The sequence below is a fragment of the Meleagris gallopavo genome, chromosome 11 (genome assembly GCF_000146605.3).
Source record: "Meleagris gallopavo isolate NT-WF06-2002-E0010 breed Aviagen turkey brand Nicholas breeding stock chromosome 11, Turkey_5.1, whole genome shotgun sequence".
NCBI classification, from domain to species: Eukaryota; Metazoa; Chordata; class Aves; order Galliformes; family Phasianidae; genus Meleagris; species Meleagris gallopavo.
Window position 1 is genome coordinate 3,868,995 of NC_015021.2, and position 22,116 is coordinate 3,891,110.

The following is a 22,116-nucleotide window of genomic DNA, read 5'->3' on the forward strand; positions in this document are numbered from 1 at the left end:
GGCCGTCGAGCGGGAAAGTTTCCGCTCCGCGTTCTGCAGCGCTGGCGAAAGGACCGCCGTCCTGCGGCTCCGCGCCCAATTGGTCTCGGCTCGGGGCTGCCGCGCTCTCTGGTTTCCTTAAAAGCGGCTCCGGGCGGCCCGCTCAGGTAGCCGGCCCGGTTGCGGCCCGCTGTCACAACCTCGCTCCTTCCAGCACAAATATTTAGGCTTTCCCAGCGTGTTTTTTCGTATCAGCCGGCCGTACGAACACTTAATATGGGGATGTTGCTTCAGCCTTCACGGGACGCATTTACCGAGTTGAGAAAACGCCGCGTCCCCTCCCAGAGCTCGGATGTGGCAGGGCTGCCTCAGTGCTGTGCTTACAGAACCAACAAGGCTCGCAGCGTGGCATCAGCGCCGGGCCAGCGCGGCCGGGCCTTGACACCGCCTCGATGGATGCTGATGTCGAAATCCGAGGAGGAGCCTGGAGAAGGCCGCGCTCTGCGCCGCCGACGTCTGTCCGTCAGGAGAGGGCCCTGCTCCGACGTGAGCTGCCCTCCATTCAGATGGAAATAAGAGCTCGCGGGCTGCTCTGCCGCCTGCATAGTAAGGGAGAGGAAATTTCCACTCTGCTGGGCCCAGTCGTCCCCGTGCAGGCAGGTTTCCTCAAGCGCGTGGGCAGCGCGAATGGGCGTGCGGTGAGCAGGAGGCTGTGCCGTGACTGTGACGGGCACAAGGGCCGTGGGCATGTCACTGATAGCTGGAACTGGGAAAACAGGGATCCTGAAACAACCTTCTTGTTGGAACCTGAGGGATAAATCACTTACAGTGTTGCCAGTCCAAGGCCAATAGATAACACTTTGTAGCTAATAGAACTAGTGGGTAATTGAGCTGTTATTTTGTTTCGAAGCCAGCTGGCTTGATAAAAGATACTTTTCTACGTCCAGAAAGTGCACATAAGCTTACATAGCGGTTCAAATAAATGATATTTTATAAGCTTTCTTAAGGGGTTTAGATGATTGACGTGTGCCTTGTGGTGTAACGTTCACTTAGGTATATGTGAAGAGGTGACTGATTAACAACACTATTAAATGTCACTGTAATTTTTTGTCAATGTTTGTCCTGATGTTTTGCAAGTAATATCTCGTGCTTATTTAAATTACCTGTCTGTGTATATTAAGTAAAAATAATTTTGGCTCTGTTAAGATGTGATATATGTTCTGGGGAGTTCAGTACTTGATGTCTTGGTCCCCCTAGCATCCACAAAGTAGCATTTCTTTTGTTTTTAACTGCAGAACACTCGCTGAGTGCTTCTGCTAATGGAGAATACGCAGGGTTCAGTCTCACTTCTGCTTTTGCATCAGTGTGTGCTCTGAGAGCTTTCCCTCTGACTGCTGCTCCCCTGTGGCTGCTGGGCTCCCTGGGGGGAGGCGGGAGTGGCTCTGGCTGTTTTGCTGCCTGTCTGCTGGGCCGTGTTGTCTCCAGGGACAGCGTGGTAGGAATTCAGCTGGCTCCGATTCTTCCTGGCATATTTCTTTTGTCTCAAGACAGTTTCTTCTCAAAAATAAGTAAAGAAATTATTAAATAACTATATGCTGTATGTGTGTTTGTTGTCCTGGTCTAAGGCAGTCCTGGAGGCTGATCAAAATTGTGACCGCAAGTCAGTTAGCAGCTTTATGTGGCTAGAGGAAATATTGGAAATTAATGATGGATGACTTAAGTTTGTGAAGTTCTCAGCTGCAAGGCACACACAGTCCTCGAAAACATCAAGAGAAGGAGGATCGGTGCTGGGGTTCTGCACAGGGTGTAATGAACAGGGCAAAGAGAGGAGAACTTGGAGCACAGCCACAGGGTCTTTCCTGTAAGGAAAGAGAAGATTGGTATCTGCTCTACATGTAATGACAAGATGCTGTGCCTGCCTGAGGCTGCAGCAAGAATGCTGAGTGAGATCACTGCTAGACTCCAGCAGTACCGAAGCTGTGGTCAGGCCTGTGATGTCATGTCAGGCCTGGCGAAGCCTGAAGCTAGTCCTGTCAGGGTGTTCAAGGTAGCTATGATGTTGTCTTGGACAGTGTATAAATTCTGGCCTTCAGTGCAGATATGTGCTTGAAGTTAAGGCATAAAGCAAATAAAAGTAACAAAAAACAGGATTCAGATTTGCTTTGTTTGGTCATCACTGTGTTCTTGCTGGGATGCACAGCACTGAATGTGCTGTCAAAATGTGCATGGATGTGTTGGTATAAAGCAGGTGGGCCAGAAGGCCGCCTTAATGTTGGTGGGAATCACCAGTCACAGACTTACCTGCTGCAATATCTCTAGTAGGACCTGCTGAAGAACAATTCGAGAGACAAGGAGATCGTGCAGCATGTAAAGTATACAGCCATAAAGACAACGTTTCATTTTGTTGGTGCAGGTAATGTCACACAGTTGCGTTAAGGTCTGTTGTGCATTTATATTAATGCGTGTAAATAGCTACCTGCATATGACATGTAGGCAGATCTGCCAGGCTGGTTTGTGCCATATTGACTAGATGTTTATCGCTTTGCCATGTGATGTTTGGAAAGCCTGTATTTGTCATGGAGATCATGGCCAGATTTTGGGTATCTTGACCTTTTACTGGAGTCAGACATTTTAATTTTGATTGTTGCAATGAACATTTAGTTTTGATTGTTGCAATGAACACCAGGTAATGCTGACACCAATGCGTTGGTTCAGAAAGAGCAGTTTTCCAGTACTTTCCAGTGCAGAATATGGATATGATCCCTGTGGCTTTCTGTGTTAGTATTAGTGCTCATCGGTGAGAGACTTGAAGGGTTTGGTGCACAGCTGTGCGTGGCAGTCCTACAAACCATGGAATGAGCTGAGTGGTGGCTGTGCTTGGGATAGCTGTGGAGAAGTGCCTTCCATTGTGAGTTGGGCAGTTCTCATTTCCTGACAAGAAGTCCAGCGTGATGTGAAGTTATTTTGGCTGAGCTTCTTGACAAGTAATGGCTTGTTCTTTGTGATTAGCTTAGGATAATTAATACTAATAGGCTCACAAAGTTCAGCTTGCTTAGTTTGGTGCCCTTGCAAGTTTTTTTTTTTTTTTCCCCCTCCCTCCCCATTTTTTTCTTTCTTTTTAATGAGGCAAAGAAGCATAGATGGGGTACTTTATTCTAATGGACAGTGTTCTGCAGTGTGCTTACAAGCTGTCTTAAATTAAAAGTCGTCTTTCTGTGTGCATACATGTTTTTGCTGTACTGGGAGAGCTAGTGGTGTTCTCCAGACTGTGAAACAAGTAGGGTCTTCCTCGCCCTGCTGCTGCTGCACCTGGTGAGTGAGGCAGGAACAGCAGGGGCTGTTTCCTCGTAGAGTTCTACAGCTCTGTGAGATGAGGGATGTGGACCAGAATGGGTTTAAGTTGATTTTCGAGATCCTGGAAAAGATAACTGTCCAAAGATTTTGGGTTTTTTAATTCATTTTATGATATCCAAAGTGCATGGAGTATTCATCAGATCATTGCTCTGTTTTGGATTCAGTTATGCAATTGTAAAGCTTATAGATAAAGCAAATTGCCAGAGTCACAAATACAGGTGCAATTTCTGTAATGGTCTTTATTGATGAGGATTTGCACTGCTTGATTTATATGTCTTTTCAGCTTCTAAGTAGCCTTAAAAATAGTTTATAATAGACGTCTAGCTTCTTCAGTAGGGCACAAGACTATTCCTGTGTTGTTTCAGGTACTTTGCTATATAACTTCAAATCACTGTGTTGTATATTGTGTATCAGTAGTTTCCAGATGTTTCTTGAATAGCTGATTGCTTTTGTATTATTGCAGGTTGGTAAGCAACTTTCTCAGCATGTGAAATTGATCAGTATCAATTGATCAAAATCAATATCCTGTAATGTTCAGCTGGTTGCTGCAGAGAACTTTTGTTATGGTAACGACGATTTGGGAACCACCTAATTACTGTTGTGTATGTACACTGGATTCTTTCAGGAGTAATACAGACACTTGTATCTCCTGTTGTCGTGGCCTACTGGTGACAAAAGGCATGTGGTTTCTGGGGCAGGAGCTAGAGCTTAGGCTTCCTTCTGTCATCCCACAGCAGACAGGACTCATCACTGGGCACTGCCACTTTTGCTTTTGTGTTTTCCTTTTCTATGGAAGAAAACTGCACTTGAACCTCTCCTATAATCATGTGTTGGTGGTGGAATGTTGGGTAATGACTTTGATGTGTTATTTGTCTTCGATCAGGAAATGTCTCCAGGTAAACCTCAGTTTTAGAAGGTCATTTAACTGAAGTTATCAATGCACACGTTCAGAAGGTCTGAATGTGAATGAAACATGCTAATGTGCATCCACCAAATGATGCAAGAATATAAAAACTTGTCTGAAAACTGTTATTGAAGGTTAATGAGCTTTGAAGTTAAGGATCTTTAAATTAGAGTTGTGCATCATGTCTCAGAGAAGGACAAGGTCCTCAGAAAATCTTGAGATAGGCTGAGTCCCCTTCATCTCTAATGTAATATTTTAGCTTTGACCCTATTACCTTGTCTTTTTAATAAACAGCTTGTATCCAGAGCCCACCTCTGTGTGTGCACAATGACAAACGGGGTGAAAAAAATAACGAGAAATAAAAAAAAAATTATTGATGACAGTAATTCTCTACCCATTTTCCTATAGTGTTCTCACTTAACAATTTGTTGCGGCTCAGCGATGGACAAACACAGGGTAGCAATAGGCAATCTGGAGGCTTTCCTCGGGTTTTGAGGCCCTCTCAAGGGACTGTCAGGTTGGAGTCAGCAATGCCTGTTTCCCAGGCACGTTGCTGGATCCCTCGGGTAGATCTGTACAGCAGGTGGACATGCTAGGCAGGCTTAGGGCAAGTCAGAACAGAAGGCATGGTGTGCTCTTGGCGTGCTCTCAGAGCCATGCGAACCTTCTCAAGGTTTTTCACCTTGAGAAGTCTGTTGTAGGAGGAATTATGTGTGTGAATGAGCACCGTGCTGTGTGGAGTACTCTCATGTACTGAGCGTGCTATTGAATCACCCATTACTCTCTATTCCTTCTCCCACTGGATCAGGAACAACAACTTCTTTTCGTTCAGATCTTTCATCTCCCCACCACCCCTTCCTTTCCAGCTGTAAAACTCTAATTCCCTTGAGCAAACGGAGCTGGAGTGGTCTGCTTAGTCTTTTTCATTAGCTTCCCATTAGGGCCCAGAGTGGTTGTTAATGCTTTTCTTAAAGATGCCAAAATGCCAGATCTTACCCTGTGAGAGCCAGAAAGTACGAAGAGAACTTTCCAGCACTGGGCAGTATGTCTGCATGCCAGGGACACAGTGCCTGGCAGCTACCAGTGGGAGCAACAAGGGTCTTGTGGAAAAGACTCCACCAAAAGATCAAGCGCTGTGTTGCTTATTTCCTATTTGTATTTTCAGAATAGATCAAGGAATTAGCTGAAGCAAAAATAATAATTCTATCTTTTCTTTACAGGTTTGATCTTATTATTCTATCTGGTATTTTATGGCTTCCTAGCAGCACTCTTCACGTTCACAATGTGGGTTATGCTTCAGACACTGAGCAATGACATTCCAAAATACCGTGACCGGATTTCTAGTCCAGGTAACAGTGTATTTATCTCTTCATAAACTCAGTTCTGGTTTAACAGCCAAGTCTTACTTGTGACTTTGTTTTAAGTAGGAACTGCCTATGAGAAACTGTGTTTATTATTCAGTTACTTGGAAGTTTCAAAGGAAAAACTCAGTGTGAGACACATTATGTATAGTACAAATTCAGTCAACAGCTCTTTGTGCATAGAGGGTAACTGTTGCTTATTTTCCTGTATTATTTCTTCAGTTGTATTTGTCAGATGTTTTGACTGCATTTTTCCCTTCTCATCTGGTCACTATTCTGTTGTGAAAGTGGGATCATCATCTGACCATCATCCTTTAGAGCAACTGTAAACCAGTTGTGTTGGATCAGATGGAAGGCCACCTGTGATAAGTATTTGATACTTCACAGAAAGCAGGAAGGTTATATTATGGGGTAGTCTGCTCTAGAGTAAGGGCTACAGTGGGAAGAGTTCTGGCTACAGTTTTCAAAGTTTTGGTTTTATATTAGTTGGCTTTCAGCAGACATGGAATGTCTGTAGATTGCAGTGGTTGTTGACCTATTACGTAGGGATCCATTGATGAGGGAGGGTGGGGCTTTGCAGTGAAGTCAATTACATGTGATATGTAGGTGCCACTAGACACGGGGCCTTGCTACACTGGGCTGCTTCAAGGAGATAAACGTGAAAGTAAAGCGATTCTGCACAAATAAGAATGGATAATGAGAATATTGTGGGTGGTATTTTTTCTTTGTTTCTGTTGTTTTAGATTTGTTTAAATATATAATGTATTTGTGTGCTGGGGGAGAAAGGAGGGGTTGTGCTGTGAAAGATTTAAAACTTGTTTTTACCTAATGCCAAAGAGATTTGTGTCTTCCAGATACTGTTTCTTATGAATGTATATGTATATGATTTGGATATGTAATTTAAATGATTGGGCCACGTGAAAATTTGGAAATAGCTCTCAAATCCTATAATTTGGTTTAGGGACCAAGTTTATATAAAAATATCATCAACAAACTAAATTGCTGCGCAATGTTAATACTTTGGTGAAAGTTAGAGTATGTTTTTAAATGACTTTTTAATCTTTCTGAACTCCAAGCCCATAAAATCCAGCAACATCTTGCAACTGCATTAGAACTTGAAACAGTAATTGTGTGAGCGAGTAGCAACTAGGCGGGTGTGACAAATCTCTCTGGATTTTGAGCAGGGTTTGCTTTGATGTGGTATTCAGGCCAGCTGTAACAGGTGTCTTCTTACCACGTGGGATTCTTAAGGATCCGTACAGCTCTTTCAAGCTAAGAATGGGAGGAATTCTTGAAAGAACAACAACAAAAATAAATGACCCATTTAAAAGAAGAAGCTTGCTTGGCCATTTATCCTTCTTCCCATCTCCTCTGTGATAGTCAGAGCATTGGTAGCAAGTAGAGCTGTGCCTAGCTAAGGACTCAATTCTGACCTAATGACATTTTCTCTCTTGCAGTTTGGGTTATTAATCCTCTTTGTTTTGAAATGTCACAGAGGATCTTTGTTTAGAGAAGTATTTATCCCACAGTTAGTTTTTAACTTAGGAATTCCTAAAATATTTCTGAATTTCATTTTTTAATTAATGATAGCTTTCATATATGAATAATTAAATACAATGAAATTGCTTATCTCTGTTTTAATGTTTTGCCTTAACTGTGTCATTTTTCACTTGCAGTGAAACATGTCATGCTCCTGGCTGTAAAACTTTAATAAATTAAACACACAAAACCTGGATGGCGTAGGTTAAAGGTTTTTCTTGTGTTAAACATATTTGGAAATCTCACAGATTGATTGATTTTATAATTGGTATTTGGCTTGTAACATGCACTGGGATATAATAAAATCAATCAAATCCAGATGATTTTAAAACATTTAAAAAAACAATCTCTTGGAGTTGTTGATGACTGATCTGTTACTGTACTCAATATAATCTTATGTCAAAACTGCTAATTCTGTTCCTCCTTGAAGGCTCCATATCCTGCATCTCTCCTGGTCTGTGCTTCAGTCCTACAAATAGCTGTTTCTGCAGACATTCCATCGTAGTCTCTAGGCAGACTGTGACAAACCAGAATTGGAGCAGTCCTTTCCTCTTGGGATATTTTTGAAGCTCCCCTGAAGCAATGAGTCTGTTCAAATTACTGTTTCATTCATTGATGACTACTTTAGTTACTTTGTCATATTCACTTTGAAAAACAGCATCTAAGTCTTTCATTTACAGTATAAATGTATGTGTGTGTATGTATATATATGTATGTATATTACTTGTGTGTATGTATATACATTACCAATAAATAAATATACACACACTCACGTACATGTAAGTAATATCCTTCCCCAAAACACCATGACTCTTCAGCCCTGTTGCTCATTACCTTGTGTTTTCTTGAATCCCAGCTCAGTATGGTGCTCTGAAGATTACTAATGGTGCAAAGTAATTGGCAGTAAAAAAATTGGTATTTTTAATTTATGTCCATCAAAAGCATTTAGTTGTGGCTTTCCTGGAAACAATTTAACTGCTGCTGATGTAAAATGAAGAATTTGATTATTATTATTTTTTGGAAAGCCTACTGAAAAATTAAAGAAATTGTTAAACTTGTGCATAATTTTAGAATCTGAACGGTGTTTGTCTGTGATAAATGTATAGTGTATGTCTTTTTATTTCCCAGTTTAAAGTATTTGTAATAACTTCTGCTATCAAATGAGAAACCCAGTCACTTCTGTAGGTGAATCCTTCATAGACCAGGGTTGCTTAATTGCTCCTGCTGAATGCTTTCCAAGAGCTTACTCACTGATTAACTGTGGTGCATTAAGAATCCTTCATTAAGACAAATTCTCCAGCTTTCTCTTTCTACTGCAGTGTTGTATTCTTAAATCTTTATTTTGTATAAAGAAGGCCTGATTTGATTTTTATTTTTTAACATCGGGTGATAAGGTTTTTGCCTTAAGCTTTTATTCACTTGGGAATCTGGTTTTAATTAGTTTTGTCAGATGATAGGAAACTACATGGCATCCTAAGGAGATGCAATTAGTCACTGCTGCAATTGTACTGCTTCTGTTGTGCCAAATTTGACATTGATCTAACCATTTTGGTATTCTAACCTAAAAGAAATCTAATGTGGATAGAAAACAAACAAACAAAATACACAATACTATTTTGGGTAGAATTGCAGTCTTAGATCTCAGCTGTAACTGAAGAGATGATTACCCCTGTACCTTATTTTTACCCATATCCTGGGAAGGACAGTTCGGCTCTTATCAAGAGGCCAAACTCCATATCACTGTCTGCTTCTTTCACCCTTCAGTGCAAAGCCTGATTCGAGCATGCTGCAGCCATTCTCTTGCTAGCCTTGGCCCTGCTCTGCAGATGGTTCCTGTTCCAGCTCTGGCACCAGGAGCCAGCCAAGGGCAGCAGATGGAAGGTGGCAGCGCTGCTGTAACGCGGCTGGGAGCAGCCCTGACTGCTGCAGGGCCAGTGCAGGAGGCTGTCAGACAGTTCACCATGGTTAGCACGCCCGTGCCCATGTGCAGTGACACGTGTGCAGTGGCTTAGCACGTTCTCTGGTATTATCTGTGAAAGACTACATCTGATGGAGAAGGAATAAAGGAAAGACTAACTGGGTGTGTTTTGTTTGGGAAAAAATGTAAGCCGTCTTTATGCATTATAAAGTTGTTTTTTTACAAAAACAAGAAGCTTTGTTTCTTGTGGGTGTCTATGAGATTAATATGGTTTTGCTCCATTTTACATTGCCCTGGAAGTAATGCCTCCTATTTATTATTTCCATGGAAACTGCTACAGATACAAAGAGCACGATAACACTCACTAGTTGATAGAACAAATTCTCAGCTACAAAGCACTATTTTTCAATGTAGCCAACACCAGTAGCTGTGTATTTTTGCCAGTGATGACCAACAACCTGTATGTTGTGCTCATAAATATTTGTACCAGTGGAGATGGTCTACTGCTGAAACACACCACGCACTGCCTCACTGTGCTCACATCCGCTGTTGGGTCTCCGTGAATGTGCAGCAAATGTCAGCGAATGTCAGTGGGTGCAATTTCTTCCACATGGAGAAATTCATACACACTTCCATGCCATTCTGTTGGGCTGCCCCTCTGCTGCCATCAGTTATGAGACAACAAAATGTAATGGAATATTGGTGGGAAGGTTCAGCTTCTGCTGCTGTACTGCCAACGCCCACTTCTGACATCATGGGACAACATAACAAAATAGGAGACATTACTTACGGAGCAGCCCTCAAATCTTGTCTAAAGCATTGAAGCTTATTTTTAACTGGATGGTTTCTGAGTGTGGCTTTGGCTGTTTTTTTTTTTTCTAATTAGTCTAACTTGAAGGATATTGAAAATGTGAAGTGAATCGATAAAATTAAATGGAAGTGATTGAAGTTTCTGATTTTGCTATTTCTAATCAGTTGGGTTTAGTTTGTGAATTGTAGTCATGTTGGACTGAATTCAAGTCTTAATTCACATAGAGTAGTGTTGATTTTTAGTACCTGATTTGAAACAAACTGCTTTCCAGTTATGTGGAATACAGGGGAGACATCAGTGTTTCTTTTCATGTGGGTATTTTTCATCTTATGGATGTGAAATTTGAGAAGATTAGAGTGATATGGGGATGAGAAGTTGTTTAGTTCTTTACTTGTTCTTTTTCTTTTTAAGGGCTTATGATTTCACCAAAGCCAGACACTGCACTGGAATTTTACTTTAACAAGAGTGACGCCCAGTCGTATGCAGAATATGTTTCTACACTTAGAAAATTTCTTGAAAGTAAGTTACTGATAACCAAGCAGTTTAGGAATCTTAATGTTTGGTACATTAATTTAATTTTTCACTTGCAGTTAGTAATTACTAATGAAAACTAATGAAAGTTCAGGCTTACTCTAGATAAATATGTTTTTAAGGTATGTAATTTACAGAAAAATGTAAAGGTAATAAAAAATATTTGACAGGGAAACTGCGCCCCTCAAAAGTTTAAGTTAGAACTGAGGAGGTTCTGTAGAATCACACCTTTTGCATGAGATGCTTCCTCAGATACACAAGCTATGCCTGAGCCTATCTGGGTTGGTAGTGGTGGTGCTATCTGAAAGCCTTGAGTAGGTGTTTCTTTCAGAGCCCTAGGGAGGGGGTTCCTAGGAAGAATGCTCTATTTGATGCTGAGTTGGGGACTTTCAGGCTGAGAATGAACATTTATTACCCTGCTTCTGTTTTATCTTATGCTTAGCTATCTTCAGGAAAAAAATAAAATGTGTTAAGGGCTGAATAGATGAGCACTTGTGATAATATGATCCACGTGTTTGTGAAACTCGAGCAAGAATCACTTGTGATTGTAGAATCATAGAATGATTTGGGTTGGAAGGGACACTTAAAATCATGTATTTCTAACTCCCTGCTATAGACAGGGATACCTCCCACTAGATCAGGTTCCTCAAAGCTCCATCCATCCACTGTGGCCTTGAATGCTTCCAGGGAGGGAGCATCCACAGCCTCACTGGGCAACTGTTCCCATGTCTAACCACTCTCACAGTAAGGAATTTCTTCCTAATGTCTAGTCTAAATCTACCCTCTTCCAGTTTAAAGCTGTTTCCCCTTGTCCTATTGCTACCTGCCTTATAAAAAGGCCCTCCCTAGTTTTTCTTCAGGCCCCCTTCAGTTATTGGAAGGCTGCTATAAGGTCCCCTCAGAGCCTTCTCTTCTACAGGCTGAATAGCTCCAGCTCTCTCTCTGTCCTTGTAGGGGAGGTGCTCCAGCCCTCTGATCATCTTTGTGGCCCTCCTCTGGACCTGCTCCAACAGCTCCATGTCCTTCTTGTGTTCTGGGTCCCAGAACTGGACATTACTATAACATCAGTTATACTACCTGATGGCAATGTAGAGACAGTTTAATATTAGCTATTAAAATACCTGAAGCTTTCCTGTGTGTTTAATTAGAAAAGAGTTAACATTCCTATTAAAATACCAATGGAAAAATTGCTAGTTTCCAGGTGAAAACTTATTTATATTTTAATACATATTTTAGAATTATGTACAGAAATTAGTAATTATTGATATGATCCTAAAAATAGGACATTATTTCTTTTGAAATACTTTGTATTCTTTCATTTGACCAGAATGCCGCTTTTTTATAAGCTTTGAGAAGGCAAGCCTTTAAGATGAAAATAGGAGACACAGCACTTTGAAATAACTCTTTAAGAAAACTCCTAGAAAAGTAATAACTGTAAATCAGCTGTTTATATATAATTACTGTAATTTTTGTCTACTTTTGTGCTTTATACAATTGGTTTAAAAACTATTTTTATGTTTTGTAGCATATGATGATTCGAAGCAATCCCAAAATATAAACTGTACACCTGGAAAGGTTTTTGATCAGAATGATGTTGCTGTTAAAAAAGCGTGTCGATTTAACCTCTCTGAGCTTGGGCAGTGCTCTGGGAAGGAAGACAAGACCTTTGGCTATTCTAAAGGAACTCCCTGCGTGCTTGTGAAAATGAATAGAGTAAGTGACTACTTCTTTTAAATTTCATTTTCAGTGCAAGGTATGAAATATCACTGTTGAAAAGGACTGAAATACAAATTCAATTTACTTCTAATTGTGTTTTACTTCATTCCTGTGTTCTAGAAATGCAATTAGAATGTCATGGATTCCATAACTCCTAACTTTGCAGTGTGATGAAAATTGGACTGAATAACTATTTGACTTTTCAGTGATGTTATGTTTCTTGAACAGTTAATTGTTTTGAGCCATTAATTTTATGTGCTTAATGTAAAATAAGAAAGTAGCTCTGGGTATGGCTGCTATTTGAGCTCTAACTTAACAATACTTTACATCTTTATTCTAAGCTAAAATTGTCCTTCCTAAATGTAATACTAGGCAGATGTGCTCCCTGTATCAACTGTCTTATTAAATGGGAGAAAGTTTGAATTTGATATGTATAGCTGGTGAGAGAAAGAAGATCTGTGAATACTTTAACTTTCTCTTTCAGATAATTGGATTAAAGCCCGAAGGGGAACCATATATACAGTGTACATCTAAGGTCAGTTCTGAATGTAGGAGATAAATATGAAGTTAATTTTCCTTGCGATTGAGATGAAAAGTCAATGTAAATACTGCTGGGACATTTATTTCACTGTCTTCTGTTGAACTTTCTTCTCTTTTTCTTGTTTTCATCTTACTGTTTGTCTAGTTTAATTTTATTGTCTTTAATTTCTTCAGAATAGTTATTAAAAATACTGTCTTTTTTGTTCTTCTGTTTTAAGATGTATTTGAGCTACCTGATTTCCTACAGAGTTGAGGAAATGCATAGGTGTAACTTGTCATATTTATTTTTATTTATTTAGTGTGAGTTGTGTTTTGTTTTCCCATTTCATAACCTATATTTTTATTTTTTTCTCCATGCTGCAAGTGCACCTTAGACAATTTTATAAATGATGGGTAAGACAAAGTGTGGAAACTAACACTGTTACCGTTCAAGTAAAAGTTGTCTTTAAATGAAATATAAGCAACTTACAATAACAGCTAATCTATAAATATTTGTTGTGTACAAAATGCTTACCAGAATTTTTTAAGGCAATTATAATAATTACTTTTGACTTGTGCGTATTTCTCCTAGACTGCTTGGGGAGCAGTGAAAGCCTTGGTAAGTTGGTAGCTTCAGCAAGGGACAGAGTCATGGCTCTTTACATAGGCTGGGGGATTTCAGCAATTGATGGGACAAATACCACAGGTTTTCCTGCCTCCACTAGAGGAATCTGTTGTGGGCATAGGTTTTAATACTTCACTTCTGTCAAGCCTGAGGAAGTTTTGATCTTTCCATGACAGTCTGTTGCAAACAAAGTTGTGTCATTCTTAGAAAATATTCGGTTGGAGGAATTTCTCTACAATAATGCAGTTGGGTTCTTCCAATGTTTACTGTTTATCTTTCTTCTTTCTTCTTTCCCTTCTCCAATTTATCATTTCTTGTATAATATCATATCCCAAATCAGACACAAGTTCTCCTCTAGCTGAGGCAGTTAATGACAAAATTTTTCCCTCTCATCACATCAGAAGTCGTTAAGGTCTCCTGAGGTGAATTTGCCATTTCTAGTACTATCACATTGAGTCCTTGTCTTGTTTTGCTACTTTGATCTTTCTTTTTAATTTTTCTGTTGCTTGCCCCTTCTGCCATCCCATTTGTTGTCATCATTATAATGGGATCAAGCTTCAACTTCTTACAGCTTGCTGTCATCAGTGAAGGAACTTTCTCTTATATCTGCCAAGTTCTTATTGCAACACTGAGCACAGTCATCTTCATCTCCACCTGAAATGTCTAGTGATATGCTAAGAACACTGCACATCTATAAGCTATATGTAAAACACTGAGGATTCTATTTCATATTAATGGTAATACTTCAGCTTTCTTATGGATGTTCTATGAGATGATGTTAAAAGCTATAATAAGCATATGTTATGATGAATGTATAGTGAGGTGCATCTGCCACTGTATTTGAGTCTTCCCTAAATACTGGCTCATAGCAGGAATGATGTGTAGAGGTCAGTTGTCCTTGTCTGTTGTTTCTCTTATTCAGGGTGTTTACTGAGTCTTTAAATAGCTGATGTGTTCTGTTGCAGTGTTTTTTTTTGTTTGGTTGGTTTTTGTTTTTCTGTTGCTGTCAGCAAATGTGGATAAAAAAAATTGGGATGTACAACAGAAATTAAGCCAAATAAGCCTCTTACTGGGTATTAGCTTCATAGGAGCATATTTGTGCAGTTCATAGCACAAGTGCAACTTGCTGATAATTATAAGTTTTACATCAGAAATCTTTAAGATCTGAGCGACAAGAATGGATTTTGCTTAGAAGATGATTTTATTGAGCAGAGCAGAAATCCTGGTGTCATGTTCTCTTCATTGTAGGGAAGACCTTCTTTAACTATTATTTTTAACCTGTGGATCTGCTGTTGATCAATTAAAAAAATATATATTATTGTCTATAGTTTGAATTTTACACATATTAGGGAGAAATCTGGAGAACTGACTGCCTTATTTTACACAATCTGACTTTTAAATAATATAATAAAAGTAATCCTTGGTTGTAAGGCCAAGTCTTTTACATACAAAAGAGAGTTAATAGCTTCTGCCCACAGATTCCGCCAGTCTTTGCCACATGAAACATCATTAAATTTTTCGCATGGAAATTAATATTAAAAATTCATGTTCTTCCAAGTTTTCTTCTATGAAGTGACTCTCATTTCTTCTTCCTGTGTTTTCCCCTTGGGATTTTTCTGAATAGAAGAAAATAGGTAGATTTATGATATCAGAATCAGCATGCTTCACTGGTGGGGTTGTTCCCCACACCTCCAAACTGTCATCACTGTGATTTGTGTAGCTGAGAGAGGTTAATGTTTGCAGTGTAAGGCACTAATTCCAGCTGGTTCTTGCTCCTGCATCCAGAAGGAACTGATTTGTTGTAGACCTAAGTGTCTCCATACAGATAAACAAGCTAAAAAAGGGTTGTTCTTTCAAGAAGTTTGAAGGTCAGTGTTTTAGATCTTTAGTCTGGGGCTGGAGGTGTGCAATTTCAAGTGTGCTGGAACACCTTGCAACAACATTCTTTCATGTTGGAACTATGTACACTGAACAAAAATCTGTAGATTTGCACTTTTTTTTAAATGTCAGACAAGACAAATACAATTATTTCTTAATTACTTGCATTTCTGCTGTTTAGAGATCACCATCACTTTGTATTAGGCATCTTTTTCTAATTTTCAAGAATGAAGAATGTTATGTGAGTGAGATTACCTTCCTTGCAATTGTCATCATAGCATCTGATTTACCCTTTCTTGTGTGAAAGAATTCTGTTATTTTAAAGGCTCTATTAATGGATATTGCTCTTATTTCAGTACATTTTGCTTTAAACTGCACAGTAAGTCTAAATGGATGTACAATATCCTTTCTTCTTCTCATGGTAACAAATAAGTCTTTCACAAGTTCTATCTTGGGTCTCTGTGCATCATTTTAGTGTCTGTGAAATTACTCTAAGACAAAGTCCTGATAAAACCTTTCTGAGTGAGATAGAAGCCTACCTTTATCTGTCCAACTAAGTGGTCTGATTTTGAGATTTGTTGGCTGACTGCCTGTAAATCTTTGTGTCCAGGATAAGCAAAAAAAGTGTGATGCTCATGGATTGGCTCTTGAAACTTTTTGGCAGATGCAGCTAGCTTAGCTTTCTGTTACTGTATAAAAATATATCTAAAGATTAGTTATCCTAATTATTAGATTTTATTATTAATATTTAAAAAAATGCAACGCGCAGCATTTGCATGAGAAAGGCAGCTGCATGTTCAAGAACCTCTCTGCTATTTTCTTGATAGATGACTGCCTATGTGTTCATGAGTGCCTGCTCGCAATTGTGTTCAGCTGCTTGAGAAAGCTCTGCTCCTGTTTATCTTATGTTATTCTGTATTCTGGTTTTGTAACTATGATTTCAAAAATGTATTTCAATAATGAGTATTTTCAGCTGCATGAGCTGTAACTAAAATAGAGATTGATGGTGATATGCAACAGAACTCTACTTAGCAATTAGATTTGCTAACTCAAGGTCCAAAGTATCTAATAAATGTATACTGAGGATTTGCAATAATTTAAATTTCAAAGGAATAATAATCTGACTACATCCTAAACTAATATGGTATTTTCTTTGTAGTAGAAGGAGATATTCTTGGGCTGTGGATTATTATCTGTTGTTTCTTGATCCTTATTTATGTTCTTCTTCACTGAAGTCTATTACTGCAGTTGTATTCTGAACTTTGTAGAGTAGCTTTTAAAAATTGCAGCTACTGGCAATGGTAATAGCAGAAAAACAAAAGTTACTAAAGCGCCTCAAAGTTGTGAATTACACTGAACAAGCAATGATATTCTGTAGATTTATTTTCCATTTTGAGGGTGTTTTGTGGCATTGTTCTCTATTACGGCCATATAATGAGCTGTTACAGAAAGTTACTTTAGATTTGGGCATTTGCTAGCCACTTGAACTTGCAGTAATTTGCTATCCTTCCCAGATACACTGCCCCAAAGTAAATTATATCCATGGAGATGCATTTGTCATTACTCTGATAGCGTGTGTCTGGGACAACACGGTCATACATGTAAGATCTACAAAATGTTGTGTATCTTACAGATTGGGTTACTCCTTAGAAGTCATGCAGCAGCTCTGGCGGTAGTGTCTTGCTACTAGATTTGGAGCTGTAGGGAAAATTCTAGTGATAGTGGCTACATATGTGTAGTGTTCCCTCTGGTGCAAACTCTAGAAACAAGATAGTTTTAAAGTTTGGTTTTCTTTTAAGTAGCTTGTATTTCAAGGGTAGCTGAACAATCTATGAATCAGGTGCCATTGTGGAAGGTTGGGACTGTATTGTTTCAAATCTGAAATTTGAATTTCTTTATACAGTCAAGTTTTCATCCTGTCTTATATACGGGTATGCTGTTGCTTCACCAAAACATACAGGCCTGCTTGTGGGTACATGGGATTCTAGCTTGTATATGTGATTTCTTTTTGTTATATTCATTGCAATTTGACTTCCTTTGACTGGTAAGGGGAACTGTAATTCAGAGTGCCTCGATGTGATTACTAATTTAAATATTGCTAGTAGTAAGCTTCTCTGTAGCAGATGTGTGCAGCATGTAGCTGCTTGCCAAAACTTCATCTATTTTGGAAGTTAATCTATTACTTTTTGGAGTTGTTTTTTTTTGCTGTTTTTCTTTTCCTTTAGGGGAATCTTGGATTGTAATTCTAATTTTTGTATTAGTGTTTATTCAAGCAGATAGTAACTTTTAATTTTGTTGTTATCTCCAATCATAGGAACCAGGCGCAGTTGAGATAAATTATTTTCCTTCAGGAGGCTTGATTGACTTGATGTACTTTCCATACTATGGAAAAACCTTGCATGTAAGTATGTTTTAATGATGGTCATCTTACTAAATATTCTGACAGTGAAGTCTGAAAATGTTAGTGAGGTGTACTCATAAAGAATAGCGCTTAATGAGATTAGAGAGATCCTTTAACAGATGTAAGGAAATAAAGCAGGCACTGTCCTGATGAATAAAAGGCTGTATAGTAGCACTATTAAGGACATCCACTATTTCTTGGTCACTAATGTGTTCTGGAGGAAAAGGCAAAAAAACTTAACTGGTTCTTTTGATTACCATGTGGTTTCTGAAATTCTGCCCATAGGGTTTGTGTACAGGATATCAAATTTATAGTTCAGCATGGTATTGTTGCTTATACATCTGTATGGCTCTGCAGTCATGTTTTCTGTTCACTCTGCTTAATAAAGAAGCACATCAAGGTAGTGGATTATATTCTGTTTTACTATTATTTTTAATTTTTTCTTTGCTTGCTCCCTTATCCACATTTTATTCTGACTTAAATTTTATCATTTTGATCAATTTAGGTTTTCAAAACAAAACAACTATTTTATTGACATAGAGTTAAGACTCTAGTTTCTCTTCAAACTTAAATTTAGCTAGTATTTTCTTTTCTTGAAACAGCTTGAGATAACTCTCCTAATGTGAATATTTTTAGGCCTGTAGCATGCTACAGTAGTTGTTTATTTCCCTGCAGTGATTTTGGTACTAAATTATTCATTTGTCAGCTGTTTTTTTCCAGTGTACTATACACTTGCAGCAAGTTCATGTAACTTTTTTTTTAATCTTTACTTAACTTGTCCTAATGAGGAGACAGTTTTTCTTCAACATATGCCTTCAGCTTATTTGTGTGTAATTCTAGGTCTTCACTTTTACAGCCAGAGTTCTTGAATTGATAAAGCATACATTTTCTTAGATAAACAAGATTTGGAAAAGGCTGTCAACTTCTGCTTCCGATAGGCAGACTCAGTATGTACTTTAACCCATCCTGGAATTAAAGAATAGTGAAAGAGCATTGGTTCTCTAAGAAATGCAAATTACAGCATTGGTAGATATTGATACATCAGGAAATAGTTTCTGCCAAAGATGGGATGAAGATCTTTCCTGATAAAATGCTTGTCTTATTGCTATACTGATGGAGAGGTGAGATTATGAAAAGAAAGCAGTTAAATCAGGCAAAACTCTTTTATTCTGAGAACTGATATTCTCTTTTGGAGTATGGTTCAATGTCATTTCATGTTCATTCTGTCACGTGGGAGGAGATAAGACTTGCTTGAGGGTTTGTTGCTTACGTAAGACACAGTTCTCATAACATTATGTTGTAGAAAAGAAGGCAGCAAGAATAGTTTTGAGGTTGAGTATTTAAACAGGTCTCAAGAGTCTGGATTGAATTCTTGGCTATATGTCAAAAATTATACAGCATATCTGTGTGGAATTTTTGAATTACTTTATTCTGTAAAAGAGTTAAAAGTGTATGACTGTTGTTGTGCTGGGGTAGGAGCTTTAAAAGTACTAGCATCTCCAGAATGCTTATTTCCTTTCTGCTGCTCTGCATGATAAACACAACTGCCTGACCAAGAGAATGGATCTTTTTTCAGATAACATGTAGTGTTCAATGAGGATACTGATTCTCACTCCTCTCCCCAAGCATTTTATATTGAGTGCTGCCATTAACTCAAATTAAGTGGAACGTATTGATTAAAAAGTAATATGAAGAATGTGTACATGACTGTCTATCTAACTGGGAAAAAATAGTCTTATCTCAGTCAGATTGGGCTTTGAAAGGTTTGGCTCGTAATTATCTTTTTTTCCTACATGTTCTGATAGACTAACTGTTAATTGTTCATGCTAATCATTGTATTCAGATCACTTACTCCAGTATCTCAAATATTTTCCCCATCTTTCTGTTTACTAGGCTCACTATTTGCAGCCTCTAGTGGCTGTTCAACTAGCGATTAACTCCAACAGTACCAATGAAGAAATAGCAATTGAGTGTAAGATCCTGGGCTCACCTAATTTAAAAAATGAAGATGATCGTGACAAGTTTCTGGGACGAATTGCCTTCAAAGTTGAGATGACTGAATAGCAGGAGAAAAATGTTCTCCACAAAGTAAACGTTGTGTTGTCTGTTTTGTATCAGCTGGACATGCCATTCTAGGATATGAAACCACCTTGGAGAATGTTAAGGTGGCTTATGGCATTCAGGGTAGCATAATAATATGCTTCCAAATCATATGTTTGAAATCCCTTAAAATAAATGCCTATCATGCTTTTGCCTGCCCCATTGGAACAGTGTACAGACCATAGTTATGTCATAGGGACCTGTAAATAGCTGTTTTCAAACACTTAATAATGGTGACCTTTGTCCTGTTCTAAAATGTGGTTTTATCCCCCAAGTGAGTGTCTCAAGCTTAATGTGCTGTGCTATGTAAATATTGTATTGATTTAACACTGGTTTAACTGTCATATCTCAATGCTGACACAGTTATAGGGATAATTAATAAATGGTACCTGATTGACATAGTGATTCTTTTGAAAGAGTAAACACCTCCACATAAGTTGTGTGTATGGGAGTGGGTGGGTGGATGGATGCCTGTGTGGAGATGCCTTAAATTGTAGATTGGTTGGTGTGGGAAAAGTAAAATGGATTTTAAGAATTGGTATGGATTTCAGAAAGTAAGTGCTCACCTAGTACTTTCTTGTGCTTGTCACTGTGCAAGTATTGTGTACTTGTAATACTTGGTAGAGAGTTTGGTATTCTAGCTGAGGAATTAAATCTTCCTTTGTGTTGTTAATTGCTTGCAATATGTGGAGCACAAATAAAATCTATACCGTATTTCAAAACTTTTTAGTTCAGAAATATCAATATAAAACAATTAAAATCTGTTTAGAATCCTGGTAACAGTTGTACAACAGGGCTGCTTGAAAGAAACAGCCTCACTATTGTGGAAATAGACTTTCGTATTTCCAATTAAACAAAAGGAATAAATTCTGAAGAACCTCTGTTGGGAGGTTGTCTTGATTAAACATTCCTGTTTAATTTATATACGATTTCACTGCATCATTTTAACATACTTCATGTTTTCTTCTGCTCTTTAATCTTGGATTTTCTGTGTATTTCCTCATCCGCCTTTAAAAAAAAAAAAGATGTCACAGCTGTTGTATACAAATTGTCTGTTCACTGGGAGTATGGATTACTGGCCATTTCACATACAGTTCTTTTAGTAGTCCACTTGCTAAGATGGCTACAAATAGTCTGGCTTATTTGTGACTGCTGCTCACATCAGGCCAAGCTGACACACTGTACTGGGTTGTAACTCGTGCAGTTTTGCTGACATGGGATTTACAAAGCTCTTCCCCAGGTTTTTGTTTGGTTTATTTTTTGAGCATATGATCCACATTCTCATATATTAGAAATTACAGCAAAAGTATTTGTATACATACCTCTATGTTCTGTTAGTGATACTGTGGCCTAAATTTGTTACCTAACACACTTTTATGCCTAATTCTTATATTGTTTTTATTAAAAAAAAAAAAAGAGAATGATTACTAAAATTAAAGATCCGGTCTTCATAACTTGCTTTCCAAATGTTTGGCCAGTGTAAACCACATTAGTGCAAACTTTTAACAATTGTGCAAGCTTACACTGGTGCAAGTTTGGAGGAAGCTACTCTCAGTGGGACTTTTAATGATATGTTGAACCTCATTACAAATAGACTTATAGTGACTAATGTCATGTAGCATGCTTTTTTGTTGTCTGCAAAAGAAACATTGCTCCTCACAATATGCCATGGGTACTTCTGTAATGATAGCATGCATTAATATTGAATAAGAATGTTCTTTTAAAATATTCCATTACTAATGTTTTAAATCATGTTTTAGAGATGGGATACCTGGATTCTTGAAGATATCGCTAATTGGTTCACTGTACATTAATGCTGCCTGGAAGTATTTCAATACTGCCTAACAGAACTTAGTGTTGAGGTTGCATTTGAAAATGAAAATTACTAGCATCATGTATAAAAACAACAACAACAATAATAATAAAATCACATTTGTGTTCACTTAGGAATGGTAAGAATTTCTAGAGAAATGCTCAGTTTTCAAATGACTTGATACTTGCAACAGTTTCTCTTTCTACTTCTTTATATAGACAAAGCATGAAATGGCAATTCTTCACCAGCACTTTTCAGACAGGTAGAATTCAATAAACTCCTGTTCTCCCCAGATCTTGTAGAAGTGTATTTTTTACTTATTCACGTAGGCATCATCAGTTGTGGGTGGGATGGGACTTTGAAAAGGTTCAGTTACCAAAAATACCGTATAAAATATGTGTAGGTAATGAGTCAAATGTTAAACTACTTAAGTAATTGAACTTTTTTTTTTCATTCTTCATAATTTGAATAAGTAAATAGTCTAGTTTATAAATAGATATACTGATTGTTAGGGGACTATAGAATTACTTGTTTTCTTCATGTGCATCTTTAAGTAAACTCTATGTGGACTTAAAGATTTAAATTTACTAACTTTTTAGTTAGAAACTTGAGATGATTAACTTGTATACTAATAAATACTTATTTTCTTATTAGGTAACTTTAGTGC

The 22,116-nt window shown here is 38.1% G+C and overlaps 1 protein-coding gene across 1 annotated transcript; it reads left to right on the top strand.

Annotated features, from left to right (window-relative positions):
• The first annotated feature begins 5,432 nt into the window (after window positions 1–5,432).
• On the top strand, window positions 5,433–21,741 carry ATP1B3 (ATPase Na+/K+ transporting subunit beta 3). The gene is made up of 6 exons (XM_010716406.3): window positions 5,433–5,586; window positions 10,278–10,385; window positions 11,923–12,110; window positions 12,598–12,648; window positions 17,450–17,536; window positions 19,430–21,741. The coding sequence occupies exons 1-6, from the start codon at window positions 5,520–5,522 to the stop codon at window positions 19,598–19,600; spliced, it is 672 nt and encodes a 223-aa protein (XP_010714708.1). The 5' UTR covers window positions 5,433–5,519; the 3' UTR covers window positions 19,601–21,741.
• The last annotated feature ends 375 nt before the right edge of the window (window positions 21,742–22,116 follow it).